At 36.9% G+C, this 22,449-nt stretch overlaps 1 protein-coding gene across 1 annotated transcript; it reads right to left on the bottom strand.

Annotated features, from left to right (window-relative positions):
• Positions 1 to 378: 378 nt before the first annotated feature.
• Positions 379 to 21,863, bottom strand: LOC137813493 (LEAF RUST 10 DISEASE-RESISTANCE LOCUS RECEPTOR-LIKE PROTEIN KINASE-like 2.1). The gene is made up of 4 exons (XM_068615784.1): positions 21,042 to 21,863; positions 19,403 to 19,426; positions 4,382 to 4,405; positions 379 to 3,012 (listed from the first exon to the last, which is right to left on the bottom strand). Exons 1-4 carry the CDS (start codon positions 21,817 to 21,819, stop codon positions 1,772 to 1,774), a joined length of 2,067 nt encoding a protein of 688 aa, XP_068471885.1. The 5' UTR covers positions 21,820 to 21,863; the 3' UTR covers positions 379 to 1,771.
• Positions 21,864 to 22,449: the final 586 nt, after the last annotated feature.

The following is a 22,449-nucleotide window of genomic DNA, read 5'->3' as shown; positions in this document are numbered from 1 at the left end:
GGTGTATAAAATTATTAAGATTATTACTTTAAAAAAAGTCAATGAGGTGTTGTGTAACACAACTTAATTATAAAGATACTATTAATATGAGTTGTTTATTAGAGGAATTTTAGTTAAAAAACTCCCCAAAATATAAGTTAGTGGTTTAATGTCATTAGAAAGACTATTTTATTTCACACCCATAACAACTTTTCTTAAAACAACTTTTCTTAATATAGCGTGTTTAGAATCAAATGGAAATAAAATTAATTAAAATAATTAATTATTTTTTTATCGACAAAAAGTAAAATTAAATTAAGAGGAACACTTAAGTGTGTCATCCTTATAAAAAAACCAACACATCAAAGTCAGAAATAACCAAAACAACAAACAAACACAGGCAAAAAATAATTTAAGTTGCTAAGATTGTTGCCAAATTATGCAGAAAAATTCTGTACAGGACCCTTTTTACAGCTAAACAAACCGCGTGCTTAGCTCTTTTAATTCCTATATCAAAGACTTTTCTGTGCATAAACCATTAGATGCTCAAAAGATTATCACCACAAAAAAGAGAAGATACTTCCCAGAAGTGTAGCTTGCTAGTCTAAATGCTATTGCTTCCTTTACAAAGCTCCAGGATTGCTTCAAGTTCCAACTGCCATCCTGATTGCATTAAGGTTGGGTCTGCAACATCCAAAAGGGGGACCAGCAACTTCTGCATAAAGGTAAGAGATTGAAGTTTTGGACAAGGCACGAGGGCATCGAAGATCACAAGTCATTCCTTTTTTAGGTACACTTTGATCAACTCAAGCACCAAGACCACCAAACCAAAGAAAAAGCTACTTCCAGCAAACAATGCATAGGGTGCTTGAGGGTATCTGCGCAAGACCGACAGCACCCCTACTACTTTGGTTCACATTGGATTCCTCAAGAAAACATGCCTTAGCTGCAGAATGACCATCACCTACACCATTATAAGTTGGCTCCCCTTTAGAGCATAAACCTGCAACTATCTAGCCAACACATAGTGAATAAAAAAGAAAAAATAGGTGTTTGTTGCTTCTGCCACCAATCTACTACAGAAGACAGCTTCTATGTCTGTGAGTAGGAGCTCCCCTGACCTACAGGACTACATATTCTCATGCACTTTAGACAACACCTCATCATATTATGCATAATAATACCAAAATACCAATGCTTATTGACAGAAGGCGTTTGATCCAGCTTAGAAAAAGATGACCACCAGTGATACAAATTCTGCCACCAACCCTCACCATACATACTCTACCTTTCCACATAAGTATTGATCAGCCAGTAAGGGGAGGACTCTGTCAGCAGATAAGTCTTGTGCTTAAAAAACATTTTGCACCCCCTTTAAATCATAAACTAACCAATTATGTCTGATTTGATGATTCCTTGATTGTTTGATTACTTTCACCTACAATCCTTTATTGTTATCTATAGCTTACAGCACAATCTCAATTATTGTAGAATTTAGAAGAGACACTTCACCAGAAAATATACCTATTTAATTTGTTATTTTTAACCAAATTTAGTTTCTCACTTGATATTATGTTTGATCAAGTTTTAAATGACAATTAAAAAAACTAGGTTGCTACAAATACTATAGTATAATGAACATATCGAAAAACTTTGAACACATTTTTAAATTTGGTTACCATTCTTTGTAAACTTGCAATAGGAAATAACACAATGTAAATATTGTAAATATTATAGATGAATAATGTTCAAGTCAGTAAGTTGGAGCCAAATAAACAACTAATATGCATTATCAAATACTTTCATCTAGTGGAGCATTATTGGCAATCACCATGGAATAACTTGAAGAACTAATGAACTCAGACAATGTTGTTTGGTCAGAGCAAATTTTTTCCAATGTTTCATGTGGATACAGAGAAGGCTTTGGAGGAATTTTAAGGTTCTCAATGTCTCCTTCAAGCATATCGACTACCTTATTAATGGTAGGACGATCATTTGGTTTTAATTGTATACACCAAAGTGAAACTATAATCATCTTTTTTGCAATTTTCTTCTCATCCTCTGCAACATCTTCCATTTTTATATCTTTCTCTTTGTCAAGTTGATCATAAATCCAAAAGGGAAAGTAAAGTTGGCTTGATCGCTTTGCATGAGGGTTTAAGTTTTTTCTCTTGCTTGCTATCTCCATGAGAAGCATTCCAAAACTATAAACATCAGACTTATCTGATATTCTTCCTATATTTGTATAAAACAATTCCGGAGCCATGTATCCAATGGTCCCTCTTGCTGCTGTCATAGTTACAACACTTTTGTCTGTTGGATATAGTTTTGCCAATCCAAAGTCAGAGATTTTTGGGGTAAATTTTTCATCAAGTAGGATGTTGTGGGGTTTGATGTCAAAATGCAAAATTTGCATCTCACAACCATGGTGTAAATACGAAATCCCACGCGCTACTCCAATTGCTATATTATATATTGTGTCATAGGTTAAATGTAGATTTCCTTCTCTAGAAAATATAAATTTATCAAGAGATCCATTGGGCATGAACTCATAAACAAGGGCTCGTTTTGAGCCTTCGGCACAATATCCAATTAAGTGCACTACATTTTGATGATGTATTCTTCCAATTGTTGCAACTTCATTGATAAAGTCTTGTCCATTACCTTTTGATTTTTGTAACACTTTTATAGCGACACAAGATCCACTACGCAACTTTCCTTTGAATACATAGCCATAACCTCCTTCACCCAATTTTTCATTGAAACCTTTAGCCATCTTTTTAATTTCCTTATATGTGTACCGAATAGGCATCAAACTATTTTGCTGTAAATAACTTTCAATATTTTGATATTCTGACGAATGTCTTCTTCTACACTTGTATATCAAAAGAGCAATCAGTAATATCGTGCCTACAACATATCTAACTATGAAGTATGGCATAACATATTGTCCCAACGAAATTGATACTGAGCCAAATGCAGTAGTGTAACGTTCAGAATTTCCCTTTCGTCCGTATATTACTAAATTCAATCCTGTGAATTAATATCGCAAATATCATCATATATCATATAGTAACGAAGAAAGAAAAAAAGAAATTCACACCTTCCTTGAAATAAAAAAATCACTTGTAAACTTTTTTATGAACATAATAATAATAATAAATTTTTAAGCTTTTAAATTTATACTTTAATAAATAAAACATATTTTTTTTATTTAATAAAATGAGTAATTAAACAACTTATTTCTATTAAAAATAATCTATATCATTATAAAAAAATAAACAATTTTGATAAGACGTTATTTATAATTAGATAATTTTTAATTAGATAATTAGATAATTAGATAAATAACTTGAGTTTTATAAAATATATATATATATATATATATATACTTTATTTATTTATTTAATAAATTAAATAATTAAATAATTTATCTCTATTAAAAAAATAAGTAAATAACTTTTTTACTTTAAAGCGGTAAAAGTACATGCGCGCCAATCTATCCATATTTTTTATTTAAATAAAATAGTTTAGAAAAGATATAAATCTAAAATATTTATTTTAAAAATTAAAAGAAGATGTTTGTTTATGCTATTTTAAGTGAGAAAGTTATACCATTACAAAAAATATATATCCTCTTTAACTAAAGAATAAAATTATCGATTAAAAAGAAAACACTAAGGTGGTTAAAATATCTATACCCTATATATAGTGCATCGATAGCCACTATATATGTTATTTTAATATTATTTTTAAAAAAATTATATACATTTTAAATTTATTATTTTATTATTTTTCAATATCTTGTTTACAAAATTATTTATTTTTAAAAGTATATTATTTTAATGTAATAAAAATGTGGATATGAGTTTTCCTAAAGAAAGCTGTTAACATATAAATACTTAATGAGAATGGAAAAAAAAAGTACTCTTTTAGCACCTGTACACAAATTATTATTATTAAAAGTATATTGGAAGAGTCCAAAATCAAAGTGATAAATTTCATCAATAAAAAATTAATAATAATGTGAAATTTTATAGAACTATTTTGCCAAAGAATAGCATATATAAATAATATTAGTTATATTTGGACAATTTTTTAAAAATATTTTTATAGAAGAAAATTAAAAAAGAAATAAAATCATTTATAAATTATAAATTTAAATTTAAAAAGGTTATATAAAAGAATGTCCAAAAATTAGTTTACATATGAATTAGTTTTAACTTTAAAATAATTTATTTATATTTTTATTCAAATAAATATATTTATAAAGAAACTTATTCCATCATACTTATTATTTATAACATATAGAAATAGAGGAATAAAACCGTGGGATAGAGACAAAGTAAACTATTCTTTCCTTTTTTACTTAAAAAATATATATAGAAATAGAGAAACTCACCGTATATGATATTACCAATAGTTCCTGCAAAAAAAAAAGTGTTGAGTTAATAAATAATATGACAAAATCAAATTAAAATATTCTTTTATATAAGGGTCAAAATAAAAAAGTAATTTAAAATCTAGGGAGCGATTTGGTGTTTTACTCGTTTTTTCCATTATGTTATTTCTTATTGTGAAATCTTTGTTTACATAATTTACAAAATGTTATTTTATCCTTCTTCATAGACGCGGAAGGTAATTTTGGCTTTCCAATTTATTGCAATTTTTAACTGTCTAAATTTAAATTTTAAAGGCAGTTTTCGACATTTTAAACGAAGAAAAAAACATGAATTTTGAATTTTGAATTTATATGGGTGGGATATGACTTACATTTGTCGTTTTATTGGCATAATTGGGAGGTTAATTATCGTTCACAATTAATTGAAATAGGAAGGTTACTCACGTTCACAATTAATTGTTTTCAAATGGAGGTTACTTACCATACTTAATTAATTGTTTTTATTATTGTTGTCAATGTTTAACCCATGTAGAGAGAATTTGTTTTGGGGCTATTTATAGAGGAATTCATTGTACTCCCAGTACAATTATAGTGAATAGTTTTTTGCTCTCTCACTGGTGATTTTTTACCTATATTTAAAAGAGTTTTCCACCTAAAAGTTTTGATATCATTCTCATTTTTCTTGTTACTTTAATTTCTCATAATCTATGGTTGAAATTATCATACTTCCCAACACGATATCCTAAAATAGGAAATAAAGATGAAGAGTTATTTGGTTGATGATGAATTTTTAGGTTTCAAAGATGACTTGTTTCGACATATTTATTATATTTATTATGTTTTGTATATCACAAATAATTCCTTCCCTTATATCTTTTGTTTCAGCTCAGACATCTATAGATCGTCTCCATCAATTTTGGAAGTGTGGTCTACATATGTATTGGACAAATCCACTTAATGACGATTGGTTTTAAGTTAAAATCTAATATGGTATAGAGCCTATAACTCATTTGGTAATAACCTAGTGGTTTTATCTTGTTCTACAAACAATGTGAGATTTTTCAATACCCCTTTCACATTGAGAGTTATTGTAGCACGATGCAATTTTAGTGGGATTGAAGACCCTATTTGCATTCTAGTTTGTGCCCTTTTTACACCACCTCAGTTTTGTCTTAACATATGTTGTGTTCTATCATGCGTAGCTGTCTCTTCTTTCTTCATGTTTCTGTTCTAGTTTGGTTTAGGTTATCTGCTTTGCTTTTTTATTTTTTGTTTTATTATTCTTTATTATTTTATTGTGTAATTAAATATGATATGTGAAAATGAGGACTATATGCATTCTATTAGTGTATTTTATACGGTAAAACGTTTTTAAAAGTTTCTTACAATTTTATCACAAGCTATGATCCTTAAAATATTTGTCTTCATCTAATTTGCCAAGCATGTCTCATTCTTTATATGATCCTAAGTCTTTTGTGTACTCAAATTTGGTCCTACCTACATTTGTTGTGATTGTTGATGGTTCCTTAACGCCATTAACAAGTACTGAATTTGTCTTCATATTTACTTTGTCCCTTTTACATGTTTACTATATTCCTAAACTCACTTTGAATCTTGTCTATGTTATTAATTATGTGACTCTAGCTACTCGTGCTAAGTTACTAGACGATTTATCACCCAGTAGATGATCTCATATGAGAGTCTATATGTTTTGAGATAACAAACACTGTAAGGTGTGTTATGACATAAAAAAATTCACTCATGTGCAATTTAAGATTAGAAAATATATTAGAGAAGATAAGCAAGATCATCTAAAGGAGGAATGTGGTCCAAATGAAGGATTCAAAGAAGAAAATACACATTAGACGATTCTGCTGGAATAGATCAGATGATCTAATGAACTGCATCAGAAGATATCGAGGAATTGTGTCAGACAAACTCGTTAAGAAGATCTCACCAAATGATCTTGGCGATGATGGTATCTGAACGTAGCTTTATTCACACTTATTAACTTTAATCATAAATTATTGAAATGTAATAATAAATAAATCCATTGTTTTAATTAATATTCTTCTAATTAAGTTTATTTGGGCCTTAATTATTATTTCATTTAATTTTGTATTTTTAACCAGTTGCTTCTTTTGGATTAAAATAGGAAAGAAAATCTGAAGTGAAGAATTAGAGAATTAGATCAACAAATATCTTAGAAAATGAATTGAATGCAAATTTTTTGCACGAATATTCTCTAAAAATTATGGAATTAAAATTCTTCTGCAAAAATCCTTAAAAAATAGAGCAAATATACTTTGAAGATATTAAGAAAATCTTTTGCAATATTTATCCAAAGAGGAAAGGCCTAAACAGAGGAGGTGGAAGAAATAGAGAGGTTAGAAATTTTAATGAGTTTCTACATAATATGGAACTCCTAGACGTGCCACTGGTTAGGAAGTATACATGGTATAGGTCCAATGCAAAAGCTAAAAGTAAGGTTAGAGAAGGCATTAGTATCCTTTGAGTGGCTTGACTAGTGACTAGACTAGTGGCTAGGGTGTTCTCAATATGTTCTACATAGTCTTGTTTCGGATCACTCTCCAATACTATTAAAGTACTCTATAAAGGATTGTGGACCTAAACCATTCAGATATCTAGATGTGTGGCAAAATGACCCAAGTTTTAAATCCCAAGTTAAAGCTAAGTGGAGTGAATATGATATTTCTCAGAAAATTGTATTGTGGCTCTAAAGGAAAGATTCTAGAAACAGAAACTGGATATAAAAAAAATGGAATATGGAGGTTTTTAGTCTCACAACTACTAAGAAAAATCAACTAATAAAAAGGATTGAAGATTATATAATAAAAAGGATTGAAGATTTATATAATCTGGATGAAATAAAGAACTAGATGAAGAAAGTGAATTAGAAAGGATAGGCCTATTAAGTGAATATAGACAACTTTGTGAAAGGGAGAACTTGATACTTAAACAAAAAGCTAGAGTTAAATGGCTTGATCAAGGTGATATGAACTCAAAGGATTTTCATTCTAGAATAAGGTAGATAAAAGGAATGAGTTAAAAGGCATTCACGTGTTAGGAAACTGGTGTGAGGAACCAGGAACAAATAAAGGAGTGGTAAAAGAGTTCTTCCAAGATAGGTTATGTGGCCTAATTTGAGTGTAAAGCTAGGAAATGTGGACTTCTTATCCTTAACAGAACATGACAATGAGGATTTGACTAGGGAAATAGAGGAGGTTGAAGTCAAAGAGGTTATGAGTCATTGTAGAAGTATAAAAAGTTTGGGGCTAGATGGTTTCAATTTTAGCTTCATTAAGAATAATTGGGATATAATAAAAAAAAAGATGTATCAAGGATATTAAATATTTATATACATATGGGTATATTCCTAGCGGTTGTAATGCATCTTTTGTGACCTTGGTACCTAAGAAAGAAGACCTAATGGAGTTGAATGACTTTAGACATATCTATATTGTGGGAAGCATATATAGGATCATCTCTAAGGTGTTAGCAAATAAGCTGAAAAAAGTTATACCTAAAATAATAGATAGCACACAAGTAGCTTTTATACAAGGTTGAAGGATGTTGGACAACATAGTCATTGCTAATGAGATTATAGAAGAGATGAAAAGAGTTTAAGAAAAACAGGGATTATAGTTAAAGCAGACTTTGAAAAGATATATGACTATAATTGGGAGTTCTTGTACTATATGATAGGAAGATTAGGGTTCTATAGTAAGTGGATTGGATGTATAAGAACATGTATAGAATTTGGTACTATATCTATATTAGTAAATGGAAGTCCGACAAAAGAACTAAAACCTGGTAGAGACCTAAGACGACAAGGGGACCCTATGGCCTCGCTCCTTTTTTATTATTATAGTGGAACGGTTAACATGTATTGTTAGAAAGGCAATGGAGAAAAACTTATATCAGGGTATTCAGCTTGATGATGATACTTTCTTTTTCTGTAAGGAGAATGTACAAAATATCGTATCTATAAAGAGTATTTTGAGAGGGTTTGAGCTAGCTTCAAGGTTGAAGTACACTTTCATAAAAGTAGCATAGGTGTTATTGGCATTGGGACTGATGTACTGACAAACCTTTCATCTATCTTAAATTGTGAACAAATGTCTATCCCCTTTAAATACTTAGGCATGATTGTGGACATGAATCCTAAAAAGACAAAATTTTGGGAAAAAGTAATAGTAGGTATTAGGAATAAGCTCACTACTTGGAAGGGTAGGATTATGTCCTTTGCTGGAAGAGTCTGTTTGATTAATTTTGTTTTTTCTTCGGTGCCCCTGTTTTTCTTATCTATGTTTAAGGTGCCAAAAAAACTACAGAGGAAGTTCTTGTGGGGTTGGGGGTCTGAGAGAAACAAATAAACTTGGATTAAATGGGATGATCTGTGTAAGGAAAAGGCCCTAGGTGGACTTGGAATTAAGGACATTGTGAGTTTTAATGAAGTACTCTTAGCAAAATGGAAAGGGAGATTGGGAGTGGAAAGTCAGGGGTTGTGGTTAAAACTAATTAAGTTGAAATATGGCTTGTGAAGGGGTTTAGATATTGGAGAAGAAACTAGAGTGAAGTCAGTGTGGTGGAGAGACTTGAGAAAAGTGTGTGGTGAAAGTATGCAAAGTAGTTGGTTTAACAAAAATATAGAATGGAAAATCAGGATTGTAAATATAGGGAGATTTTGGGAGGACACATGGTGTACAATTGTACCACTAAAAAAAAATTCTTAGATTATGTGTGATCTCGGATGATAAGGAGAAAACAATATGTTAACTAGGTAGTTGGATTGACCAGGTATGGGTGTGGAATCTCAAGTGGAGACGAAGTAGATTTGGGTGGAAAATGGAACTAGAAGTAGAGTTATTGAACATCATAGGGGGGATAAACATCAAAAGAGAAGAATATGACACATGGAATTGGAGGTGTGGTGACCAAGGAGTTTTCACAGTAAGATCAGCTTACTCCTAGATCCAGAAAAACTATGTACTATAAGAACATACTGGTTATATAGTTTTATGAAGAACAAATGTAAGCCCAACTGCACAACATGTGGCTTGGGGGATGCTTAGGGGTAGAATACAAACAAAAGTGTTGTTGGAACATAGGGGGATACGGTTCCCTAATCTTGTATGTGTTTTTTTGTCAAATGGCAGATGGGTCACTTAATCATATTCTACTACATTGTAATAAATTTCATGTTGTCTGGGTTATGTGTGATTAATTGGTTGGGATCCAATCCGTACACAATTGGGACATAATGGAACATTTCCAAAACTTTAAACTATGTGAATTGAAATGATAGATAAAATATAATATGGAAGGGAGTATGGATAACTATTGTGTGGAGAATTTGGAACCATCAAAACAAGATTATCTTTAAGGAAGGGAAGGTAGATATACATGAAATATTTTGTATGGCACAACTGAATGTGTGGGTGTGGCTGACCCATAAGGTGCCTACAACTAATTTCTCCTATTCAAATTGGGTGTTATGTATAAAAAACCTGTGACTAGTGAATAGACTGAAGTGGTAGAGGGGTGTGAAAATATTGTAGAATTTGTCGCTATAAGTTGTAACCAAAATGCAGGGAAGGGCTAGAAAGTGTAGGGTGGCCTCGTTTCTGACTATGTTTGTTGTTGATGCAAAGTGAAGGGACAGAAAAGGGAAAATGGTTATGTCATTTATCTTTCAAAAGTTGTTTAGTTCCAAGTTGTAAAAAATGTAAAAAAAAAAACTACTGGGATACGAAGGCAGAAGTAGTTGAATTGTTGAAAATATGTGATGGTTCTTGTTTTGAATATATGTTTGTTGTTTTGCATAATTGTAATGAATATCCTGAGGCAAATTGGTAAAACTTTTAGTGTAATTAGAGTCACCTCTTTGATGATGATGAATGTTTTTTTTTTCATGTTATAATATCTAAGAATAACTTTATGTCATAATTGGTAACCAAAGGATGGAAAGGTGTGTGTACATGTGCAGGGAATGTGCAGAAAAAAGTAAATTACTTCTCTATTGCAGTAGAGGCTCGATATAGCTTTGAGCAACAATAATTACAACTCTATCAATGGTATGAGAAGAAATGGAGTAGGCCTAAGCACCACATGGTATACAATTACTAGATTAGGGATGTAAAAAGATTCTACTACTGGAGTTATACTCATGCAATATAGATTCTAAGAATGGTCTATAGCTAAAACTACAAACCTGATGCGGTATTAACCTACCATAACGGTTCTTGGTTCATTGAGAGGACTATGGGAACTTGAATTAAGAGATGTTGATTGTCATTTTTCCTATCGCAAATCTTTTAGGTTTGCTTATTTTGTAAACTAAAAAATTTATGCCAATACTTTTTTTATACTATTTAAAGCATCCCTTAAATGTTATATTCTTATCTATTTATTATTCTTTGTTAATGAAATATATATATATATATATATATATATATATATAAACTCTAATATTCATTTTCATGGGTCCTTATCTTTTGTTCTCAATTAGTATTTTAGTATTTGAATGCTTAAACAGATACGACCGGACGACTTAGTGAGTCGGCAAACACTCAGACCAACTAACCACCTAACCATGGTGAGAAGGTCACATGACGCAACGTGGCCGACCGACCATTGACAATAAGCCAAAGGTTAACTAAGTCAGCATGGTTAATCCATAGTTAAGGGTTGTTTAATGCAACCCTAAACAGGAACCTATTTCCTAATCCGACCCACCAAGGAAGACCCATTAAGGTAATATAAATAGCACGCATTTCAAGGAAAAAGGTACGCCATTATCTACAGTACTCTAAAATCTGAGTGTTAACACCCCAACTGACTTGAGCGTTGGAGTGCCTTTTACAAGTACCATCCCCACTTGTGGAGTCAGACGATTGAGATGAGGAAGGCGTAGCAAAGTTTGGAGCATCAACGACTGACCGAAGGTGGAGGCAGGAACAATCATTCTCTAGGTCCCAAACCCGTTCGAGAACAATTGGCGCCCACCGTGGGGCTAAGAGAATAGTGCGAAAAACAGCAGTAGATGGTATCAAGCCGCAGTATGACTAGCAAGAGGATGTCCGAAGCAGACCAGACAACAATGATGTTGGCTCTCCAAAAGGAACTCACAGAGATGAAGAAGGCCCATGAAGAGGAAACCAGGAAGAACAAAGAAGAGATCAAGAACTTTCGAAAGGAGAACCAAGAAATGAAGAAGTTGGTAAAAGGAGGACCGTCCCTTGTCTCTACCAACCAGGTTGGCAGGTTCTTCGCCATAGTTGTCGGCCCTCAGACCGAGAGGGAACCGAAGAACAAGAACCCCACCTTAGAGATGGATGGTGAGTCCCATCCCAACAAGACAATGAACACAACCGGAACTGCTGTGACCGACCGTCATCACCCTTTCACTGACTTTGTTGTTGAGGCTCCCCTACCAGACAAGTGGAAGGGATTCAATGGCGATCGGTATGATGGCACGACTGATCCCGATGAACACATGGATGCGTATACCACTCATATGAGTCTGTATACGACCGATGACGCGGTCTTATGCCGAGTCTTCCCAACCTCTTTGAAGGGAGGAGCTTTAAGCTGGTTCACAAAGCTCCCTACAAAATCAATAGATTGCTTTGAAACACTGGTGGCCAAGTTCGACGTCCATTTCGCGACGAGCTGACCCCATCATTGAACATCCATTGCCTTGGTCAGCATCCGCCAGGAGAATGGAGAGTCCATCAGAAAGTTCATCGACCGATTCAAAAAGGTTGCTATGAGCATCCGAAACCTCATTCATGAGGTGGCAATTCATCATATGTTGACGGCCCTCCGACCGGGTCCTTTCACAGATAGCTTGTGCATGCAACCCGCGACAAGCTTGTACGAACTTAGGCGACGAGCCGCCATGTTCATGCACTTGGAAGAGCTGCACGAGTTCAGGACCCAAGCTCGGGCAAAGGCGAGCGACGAGAAGAAGGACGAAAAGGAACGACAAGGAAGGTCCGAGTCGGACGAGGCGATCCCAAGCGATACAATCGTGGGCCTCAGTTCTCACGATATACACCCCTCAACACCGACCAAGGGAAGATATTGCAGGAAGACCTTAGCGCGAAGCTGATCCCGCCACCTAGAAGGGCTCTGAGCCCTAATAATGCCGATCGTAGCAAGAAGTGTCGGTATCATAAGAATACCGGTCATTTGACTGAGAAGTATCAGGCCTTGAAAGACAAAATAGAAGAGTTAATTCAAGCAGGGCACTTGCGTCGCTTTGTGCAAGGCGGTCGCACCACCAGGCGTTCCCCTTGTAGGGAGGAAGCACCAAGGAAGAGAGACCGCACCCCTTCAGAATCCAGGAAGGACGATCGTCGCCGAGAACGTCGAGGGAGGAGGGACAATCCTCCCAAAGACGACTGTAGAAGAGGCCGGAAGGTCATAAACACCATCGCCCGCGGGTTTATCAGGGGAGGGAGCTCTAACTGTGCGCGGAAGAAGCACCTGCGTGTTGTCCATCAAGTGAACTTCGTGGCCATTCGGCCAAGGATGCCACCCATAACGTTTACAGACGATGACTTCAAAGGGGGTAGACCCCTCCCAAGACAATCCAATGGTGATATCGGTCGACATCGATAACTTCACCATCATGAAGACCCTAGTAGATCAGGGAAGCTCGGTCGACATTCTCTACTGGAAGACCTTCAAAGCCATGAGGATTTCAATGGAGGAAATGATGCCTTATGACGACCATGTCGTCAGTTTCTCTAGAGAGCGAGTTGGAACGAAGGTGTACATCGAGCTGTACACCACCTTCGACCATGACAAAGCCAACAAAATCCTAAGGATAAGGTATTTGGTTATCAAAACCAATACCTCGTGTAATGTTCTTCTCGGGCGATCATCCTTCAACAAGCTTGGGGCGATCGTCTCCACCCCCCACCTCGCAATGAAGTTCCCCTCCTTATCGGGCGACATCTTGAACATTCACGTGGATAAAAAAAATAGCAAGGGAGTGTTATGCAGAAAGCCTGCGAGTGGAACCCACTCGGCAGAAGGTCACCAACAGTCACTCACCATGGCGCAAGATGCCTGGGCAAGGAAGGTCTCCTTGAAGACATGCGCAACCAGCCGAGCATACGATCGCCATGGTCGAGCTTGACCCGCGAGAGGTTGAGCCAAGACTTGAAGCAAAGGACAAGCTACGACATGTCCCCCTCATCGATGAGGAGCGGTACACGAGTGTTAGCACTGCAATTGCAGTCGTTGATGCCGAACTCATCCATCAAGCCCTAAAGAGAAATGTTGATCTTTTCGCTTGGACGGTCGCTGACGTCCCAAGCGTTAATCCCGAGATTATCACTTATCAACTTTCGGTATACAAAGAGACGCGTCCAATTGCGCAAAAGAAGAGAAACCACGGTGAAGACAAGAGACTCGCGGCTAGAGCCGATGCCGAAAAGCTCCTTAAGGTCGGGTTCATCCGTGAGGCCCGGTACTCTACCTGGTTAGCCAATGTGGTGATGGTGACCAAGTCGAACAACAAATGGCGAATGTGCATCGACTTCAAAGATCTAAACAAGGCATGCCCTAAAGACTCATACCCATTGCCTAACATCGATCGACTTGTCGATGGAGCGGTAGGGCACAAGGTATTGAGTTTCTTGGACACTTATTCTGGCTACAACCAGATAAGCATGCACCCCAGGGACAAAGAAAAAACATCCATCACGACCAACGGTGCGAACCACTTCTACGAAGTAATGTCGTTCGGCCTGAAGAACGCGGGGGCAATGTATCAGAGGTTGATGGACAAGATCTTAAAAGGAATGAACGGTAGAAGCGTGGAGGTCTACGTGGACGATATTGTTGTCAAATCTGACTCGTGCGGCCAGCATATTAAGGACTTGCAAGAAGTCTTTGACGCTCTTCGAAGGAGTAACATGCGCCTCAATCCCGAAAAGTGCGCATTCGAATTATAGGATGATCGGTCGAGCTCTCAGAATTCGACATTCGGTATGAACCGAGAGGTGTAATCAAATCCCAGTGTTTGACTGACTTCTCGGCATAGCTACCACCACAACCTGACGCCCCTGCGACGTGGACGCTATATGTTGATGGGTCATCCAATAAAACCTCGTGCGGCGCATGTTTGCTGATCGAGCAAGCACTGTAGTTTGCTTTCAAAGAAATAAACAACCAGGCTGAATATGAAGTCATCCTGGCTGGTCTCAGTTTAGCTCACAACCTCGGGGCGCGCAAGGTCAGATGTAAAAGTGACTCACAACTAGTAGTCGGTCAAGTCAAAGGCGAATTCGAGGTGAGGGAGCCCCTCCTCCAGCACTATTACCATACGGTCAACAACTTGATCGCCAAATTCGATAAAGTCACTATCGAGCATATACTTCGACAAGACAACAAACGAGCGAACGCGCTGTCTCGCCTCGCATCCACTAAGAAGGAAAGCCACCACCGATCGGTTATTCAGATCCATTTGAAGCAACCAAGCGTAGGAGAGGCCAAATGTCTGGCCATCACCGAAGTCGATACTTGGATGAGCCTAATCATCCAATACCTAGAGCATGGAACCTGCAAACTAGGCAGTGAAAAAGCGATTAGATTATTGTAATGCGCCCGATATACCATTATCGGCCAAGACCTATACCGAAGGGGGTATTCAACATCGCTCCTGAAATGCCTCACCAAGGAGCAAACCCAATATGTATTGCAAGAGATACACGATGGAGTATGCGACAACCACTCTGGGGCCCGAACGATGGCGGTCAAAGTTATCAGAGCAGGATACTATTGGCCGACCATTCAAGGTGACTGGACAGAGCATGTTAAAAAGTGTCTAAAGTGTCAAGAGTTCGCCCGCTTCATCATCTGAAACTAGAGGAACTCCACAACATGACTTCGCCCTGACCGTTCGCCATATGGGGAATAGACATCATTGGTCCTTTCTCGCCCGGTAAAGGCCAAACGAAATATCTGCTAGTTGTCGTAGACTACTTCACAAAATGGATAGAGGCAGAGCCCCTCGTTGCCATATCCACAAAGAACGTCCAGAACTTCGTATGGAAGAAAATTGTGTCAGTTTGAAGTGTCAAACACAATCGTATCCGATAACGGCCGACAGTTCATCGACCAAGGGCTCCAGACCTTCTACGATGACCTCGGCATCAAATCCATCGCGAGCTCGGTCGAACACCCACAAACGAACGGTCAAGCAGAAGCAACCAACAAAGTCCTCTTAAATGAGTTGAAGAAGAGGCTCGGCACGGCAAAAGGAAGGTAGACCGAGGAGGTGCTTGCAGTCCTATGGGCATACCGATGCACCCCCTAAACCACAACACAAGAAATGTCATACAGCCTCATGTACGACACCGAGGCCATGATCCTAGTGGAAGTAGGCGAACCGTCCATAAGGCGGCAACTGTTCGACTTATCCCTCAACAAGGAAAGTCTATCGGTTGGGCTTGACCTCATCAACGAACTTCGTGACAAGAGCAAAATTCGCGAAGCTGCATGCAAGTTTTGGACAACAAGAAGATACAACACGAAGCTTCGGCCAAGGAGCTTCCACAAGGGTGACTTCGTCTGGAGGATGCGAAGCAACACCAAGAGGTCGAACGACAAGTTCTCATCAAACTGGGAGAGACCGTTTCAGATCCGGGAGGTAAGAGAATGGGGAGCGTATCACCTTGAGTGGCTATCGGGAAAAATTGTACAGAGGACGTGAAATGCCACACACCTCAAATTTTATTTTAGCTAAACAATGAATAAGATTCACGCACCTTTTCCTCATCCGGTGACACCAACGGTCAGAGAGGTTTTAAAGAAGCGTTTTCATCAAACAACGTGAAAACCATAAAATCAATGTAACAGGCGCGGTGCGGCCAAGATGAAGCTCTAACCAGCATTCCCTCCCAAAACTGAAACCACAAGTGTTGGCCAGGATGAAGCCTTAACAGGTATACCCTCCCGACACTCCTCACAGATGGTTCGGCCAGGATGAAACCCTAATCGGCATTCCCTCCTGAAACCAAAAGCACAAGTGTTGGCCAGGATGAAGCCTCAACTAGCATACCCTCCCATCATCTTGTCACCACAGTTCGACCAGGATGTAGCCCTAACCAACATTCCCTCCCGAGACCAAATGAACAAGTGTCGCCCATGATGTAGCCTTAACCGGCATTCCCTCCCGACACCCACACAAGCGTATCGGTCCATCCTGATATCGCTAGCTACACCGACCGCACAATTTAACTTGTCTAAATAAGACACATTCTGCATTATCACATTCTGATGGCTGACCGCCCTTAATTTGTTAACCAATTTACTTATGAGCGACAGATCGAATTCATTAAGTTAGTTGTTATTAACTCACATTCACACTGACTGAACTAAACGACTTGTGCAATTATTTGAAAGCAAAAACAACCGAATGTATTCATCAACAAGAGGTGGAGGCCACACCTCGACCTCAAGGGAACAAAAAAGAACGAGTCTACAAAACCTAAGAGCCTAAGCTCTAGTCTTCAATATCTTCGCTCGGGGCAGGTTGGTCGGCACTCTACAGATTTAGGACCTCATTCGCAGGAACCAGTTGGCCATTGAAGACCTCCATCTCTTGGTCAAATTGACCAGAAGGAGAAAGCCCACCATACAACACCCCAGCCTGGCGGACGGCCAGGTCAAAGCTTTGAGTTATCAAGACCATGGTGTCCTCCATGGTCTTCAGCACCTCGGCCTCTGTCGCCTCCTTCCCTTGACGCAAAGAAGCGAACTCCCCCTCCAGAAACGCCCCCTTACGCTCGACCTCCTTCAGCGCCTTTCGTAGCCGAGTAATCTCAACCGCCTTCTCAGCCTGCGAACACAACTTCTTTTCATAAGCTATGTTGGCCTCAACGACCTGCTTCAGGTTGCTGGACACCTCTTGAAGTTGATGCTCGAGACTCGATAGCTCCTCGACATGTTGCCTACGAGCTTCGGCCCCCCGACGGGTCAGTATTAAGCCCCGACATATCATCTTGACGCCACCATCGAGTAGGTAGTCCTCAGGGACCGACCCGATGAGCCCTTCGATGCCGGGGGTCAGGCTGAACTTCATCGCCCTTGTGAAGCACGAGTCACCCCCCAACGCCACCAGGGGCGACCCTTGGGTGGCCGCCACAGGCACGATACCGCTGTTGGGATGGGCCGGTTGAACTCGTCAGGCTATCGAACAAAGCGAAAACCTTCCACTCATTCTCGTTTGGATTGACCGGGCGTGGCCAATCCTTTATCTTTGTAAGACTCCTCGTCCAAAACAAGGGAAATCTTTGTTGGCCGACCTCATCGAAAAAGTAGCGCGTGCCCGGCGGCTCCACGAACACCTTAAAGAACTTTTCTTTGAAGTTCTTATAGGAGGCCGAGAGAGCCTTGAACGACACACTACCTGCCCGACTGACCAAACAACACACTACGTATTGGGGTGTAGCTGACTCGGCGTCACGTTAAGCGCCCAAAGGACGCTCACCGTGAACGTGTCAAAAGGAAGGGACACGTGCAAATCTGAAAACAAACAACTGTACATAAAGAAGAAAGGGGGTTCGGTAGATGACTGTCCCCTGTACACACGGTCGTCCAACGAACAAGGGCTGAATGACAATAAAGAGTCCTCGACCGAAGCCTTCAAAACTGGAACCTTATCCATAAACTCAGCCATTGAGGCGTCCGTATGAAACACGAACGCAATCTCACATACCTTGGGATCGACCCAAGAAGGCCCCCCATGAGGGCGCAGTCGCTCAGACGAGCTCGACTGATCCGACGCGTTACGAACATCGTCACCCCTCACTTCCACCAATTGTGGGGCAACGGTTTGAATCGCCCGGACCGAGATAATGTTGTTGGAGGAGGAAGTGGAAGAAGAAGAAGACGAAGAAGACATACAGGAGGGGGGTTCAGGAAGAGGAGACCGAGCGGTAGAAGAAGAAGAAGTAGGATGCGAGCGGGTAGACATGACTAACCTTAATACGAACGAGGAATGCAGCAAAGATCACTCGGATTTGTTCGGGTATCGGAGTTCAATGAATATCAGAACGCGTGAGAAGCCATTGTTCCCAGCCCCTATTTATAGCCCGAAGATGTCTTGGAAACCCAAACGATCTCAACCATTGAATCTGCCTGATCCAATGACCTACGTCGTTTGGCGCCCAAAAAAACCCCTCATAAATGCATGTCACATCATCCGTTCAGGCGCCGCTTCCAATCACTTCACCTATCATTACGCCACCGACCGAACCCCAACTCTCAGACTCTTCGACTGTACCAGCTCTCCAGCCTGGGGAGCAAATGCACCGATACGACCAGATGACTCAATGAGTCGGCCAACACTCAGACCAACTAACCACCTAACCATGGTGAGAAGGTCACATGATGCAACGTGGCCGACCGACCTTTGGCAATAAGCCAAAGGTTGACTAAGTCAACAGGGTTAATCCATAGTTAAGGGTTGTTTAATGCAACCCTAAACATGAACCTATTTCCTAATTCGATCCACCAAGGAAGGCCCATTAAGGTACTATAAATAGCACGCATTTCAAAGAGAAAGGTACGTCATTATCTACAGTACTCTGACACCCGAGTGCTAACACCCCAATTGACTTGAGCGTTGGAGTGCCTTCTGCAGGTACCATCCCCACCTGTGGAGTCAGACGATCGAGAGGAGGAACGCGTAACAAAGTTTGGAGCATTTGCGACCAACCGAAGGTGGAGGCAGGAGCAATCGTTCTCTAGGTCCCAAACCCGTTCAAGAACAAAAATCATTTTAAAATGGGAGGGGAAACAATTTTAATTTGAAAGAACAATACAAAAAAAAATCAAATTTAAATTAAGAGATTTAAACTATATTTAAACATGAAAAAATGAATAATAGGTAACATGATAATTATGTAGAATCAAAATTAGTTTTTGGTATTACGTACCAATTCAAACATAGGTAATCCAAAGAAGTAGAATTCTTACCAACAGGATAGTACAGCCACCAAGCTATTCATACAAAAAGAAACAGAGTATCAATATCAGAGAAGCACAACGCAACAAGCAAGACTATTTACATAATTTCACAAAGGTTATGTTCATAATCTATCTAAATGCTTTTATTTCTTTTTGAAACCAAAAAACTGTTATACATGAGTTCATGCATATGATAAATTAACTTTTATTAAAAAATATTTAATTAATGAAGTGATGTTTTATCGATAATATGAAACTGAAATCTAAGATGTTAAAATATAGTTTTTTTTAATATATAAAAGACGGTTTTAGTGATAATCAGGTAAATATCTCTTATTTATATGTGGAGTTAATTGAATAAATATTGGTATTTATTAAAGAAGATAATGGAGATAAATACAATTTACCTTTAGTCAGTGATTAATGAAAGAAAAAATATCAATTTCTTTTAACATAAAAAAAATAATTAGAAAGATTTACAAATTATAGAGTGGACAAATATTATTGTTTTAAATTGTGAAGTTTTGAATCAAAAGAATGAAATCACTATGACTATAGCAATAAATACAATAAGCATTGACATGTGAAAAAGAATTTAGTAAATCTTTAAATCGCTAAAGATCGCAAGTTTACAATAACTATGCAAAACACTTAACCTTAATCACGAAGAAATAGTTATCAAAACGTTATTATATCAGGGGGATACAGTTGCATATACCAAAATCAATTACATAAATTTGCTAGGTTATGCACATTTCTTAAAAAAATTAAAAATTAAATTCAAAACTTAGAGAATTAAAAATTTAGTTATTATGATAATTAATAATAAAGAACAGCCTCCAAAACATCAAGGAAAAATTATAATAAAATGTATAAAAAAGTTAAGTACAAGAGAATCCTTTATTGATTATTAAATATTATATCATTACTATTGTTATTATTATAATAGATAACTACAGAAATTGTTTAATAATTTTTACTTTATTTATTTACTATATAAAAAACAAACTAAATTAAACGGTTGCAGACGGCTTTGAAACATTTTATGGAAATAGGTGGATTGAAACCCAACTATTTTTATAAAATGATTTAATAAGGTTTTAGTTTTTAAAATATATAGATATTTATCTTTACTTTATAATAATATTTAATAATATTTTATGATTTTGTATATACAATTTTTTCTATGTTATCTTTAAAATTATGTTTAAATTACGATACAAATTTACAAAAATAAATATAAAATTTAGTGAAAAAAAAAACTAATTGTAAAAAAAATAACTATTCACATTTTACATTTTACATTTAATTAAATTATAAATATTTAAACTATTTGATTCCTTATAATTATTTTTTTATGATAATGTAAATTCAATGTAATATATATATATATATATATATATATATATATATATATAATACATTTTATTATTTTATTTTGATATAATAAAAAACTCACATAAAATACAAAATAATATACGTGTGTTTATAAAAATTTATAAGATAATATAATAAAAAAATGTACAGATAGAGTGTGTAGCTCGTAAATACAAAAAGAAAAATTAAACAAACTCAAATTTAACAGAACAATTGGGTTTAGTTTTAGTTGTAAAAAGAAACATTAAAAACAGAGGCTGAACTGTCCTACCTTGTTTGTCGCATTCAAGGGTCTGGCTGGAGGAACTGAAATAGCAGTCAGTATGTGCACAACGATCATCATCACAGACGAGACGAATCCATGAAAGCTCAAATCCATAGACTAGCGCAGTATGCATCATGGGATATGAATATCTATTTGTGTCCAAACCCCACCAAGATGTGGGAGCAACCAGCTTCACGTCACAACCAACTTCAATGTCCTCTGCAATTAGATCACCAGCCACAGCGTATATGTAGCCTTTGGACTCCCAATTCAGGCATCCATCAGTATCCACATACTTAAGCTTCCCAATCACTCTATGGCTACAATTCAAAAACACTATATGCTCATAAACAAGTGGCTCAGTACGATAATACCAGTCAACCCAATGAATTGTTTGGTAAAGAGAACTATCCTTGGGACGATAATACCGGTGAAACGGAGGAATTAGTTGGTAAGAATTAGTGAAATTGGATGGAGAGAAGAAATAGCGAGGAAGAGAAGAGCAGTTTGTTTGTTGAAGTCCAGGATCCACCACTCGGATTGTGAAATTATGGTAGTTGATGACCTGCACATGAAATGTTCCCGAGAACAAAGAGAAGAGCGTTATATTGTTTTCACAATATAGCTCATAGCTGGTGAGACCGCACCCTTTTGGGTCTCCTTTCAATCGGAATGGATAAGATATGTTGTTGATTTTCCCACAGGAAGAGGGGGAGCAAGCATCTTCTCCATTAATTTGGAAGAGCAGAAACACCAAGATTATCAAAGCTCTCTCTCTCCACATGATCACGCCCAAACTCTTTTCTGTTTAAACTTCTACTGCCAAAAGAATCAAAGCGGATATTTTATTGGCAAATTTCACAGACATACGAACAGTGTATAAACCAGTAAAAGAAAATTTATATATTTACAGTAAAAGTATATTTTATATAATTATAATTTTAAACTTTTAAAAAGTCATTAATATTTTTATTCAAAAATTTATCATTTTTATTATTTTAAAATTAGATATATTTTCTTTATTTAGTCAAGTCATTTTGTTTAAGCTAGTTGATTAATTAGATTTAAGTTTTCTTTGTTTTTAGAATTTTTTATTTCTCAATTTTAAGGATTACATCTATTTTTTTTACAACTTTTATTCTGTGTAATAAAATATTAGTTATGTGTAATAAATTATGTAATAAAATATTAGTTATTTCAAATTGTTTTTCTTTAATTTGAACTACATACTAAATAAAGAAGAAGTAACTCATAAAAAAAAAACATAATGATTAGAATAAATATTTGATACCTCAAAGTTCAACCAACCCTTTAAATGAGTTTTTCATTTTGTACTTAAACAATAAAGTATAAAACATAGTTCACCAGTATCAGTTCTTTCATACACAAACATTTTTTGTTATGTGTTTTGTCT

Source organism: Phaseolus vulgaris, chromosome 1 (genome assembly GCF_000499845.2).
Source record: "Phaseolus vulgaris cultivar G19833 chromosome 1, P. vulgaris v2.0, whole genome shotgun sequence".
In the NCBI taxonomy this organism is placed as follows: domain Eukaryota; kingdom Viridiplantae; phylum Streptophyta; class Magnoliopsida; order Fabales; family Fabaceae; genus Phaseolus; species Phaseolus vulgaris.
Note: the sequence above shows the minus strand (reverse complement) of the source record. Positions and strands in the feature narration are given on the sequence as shown.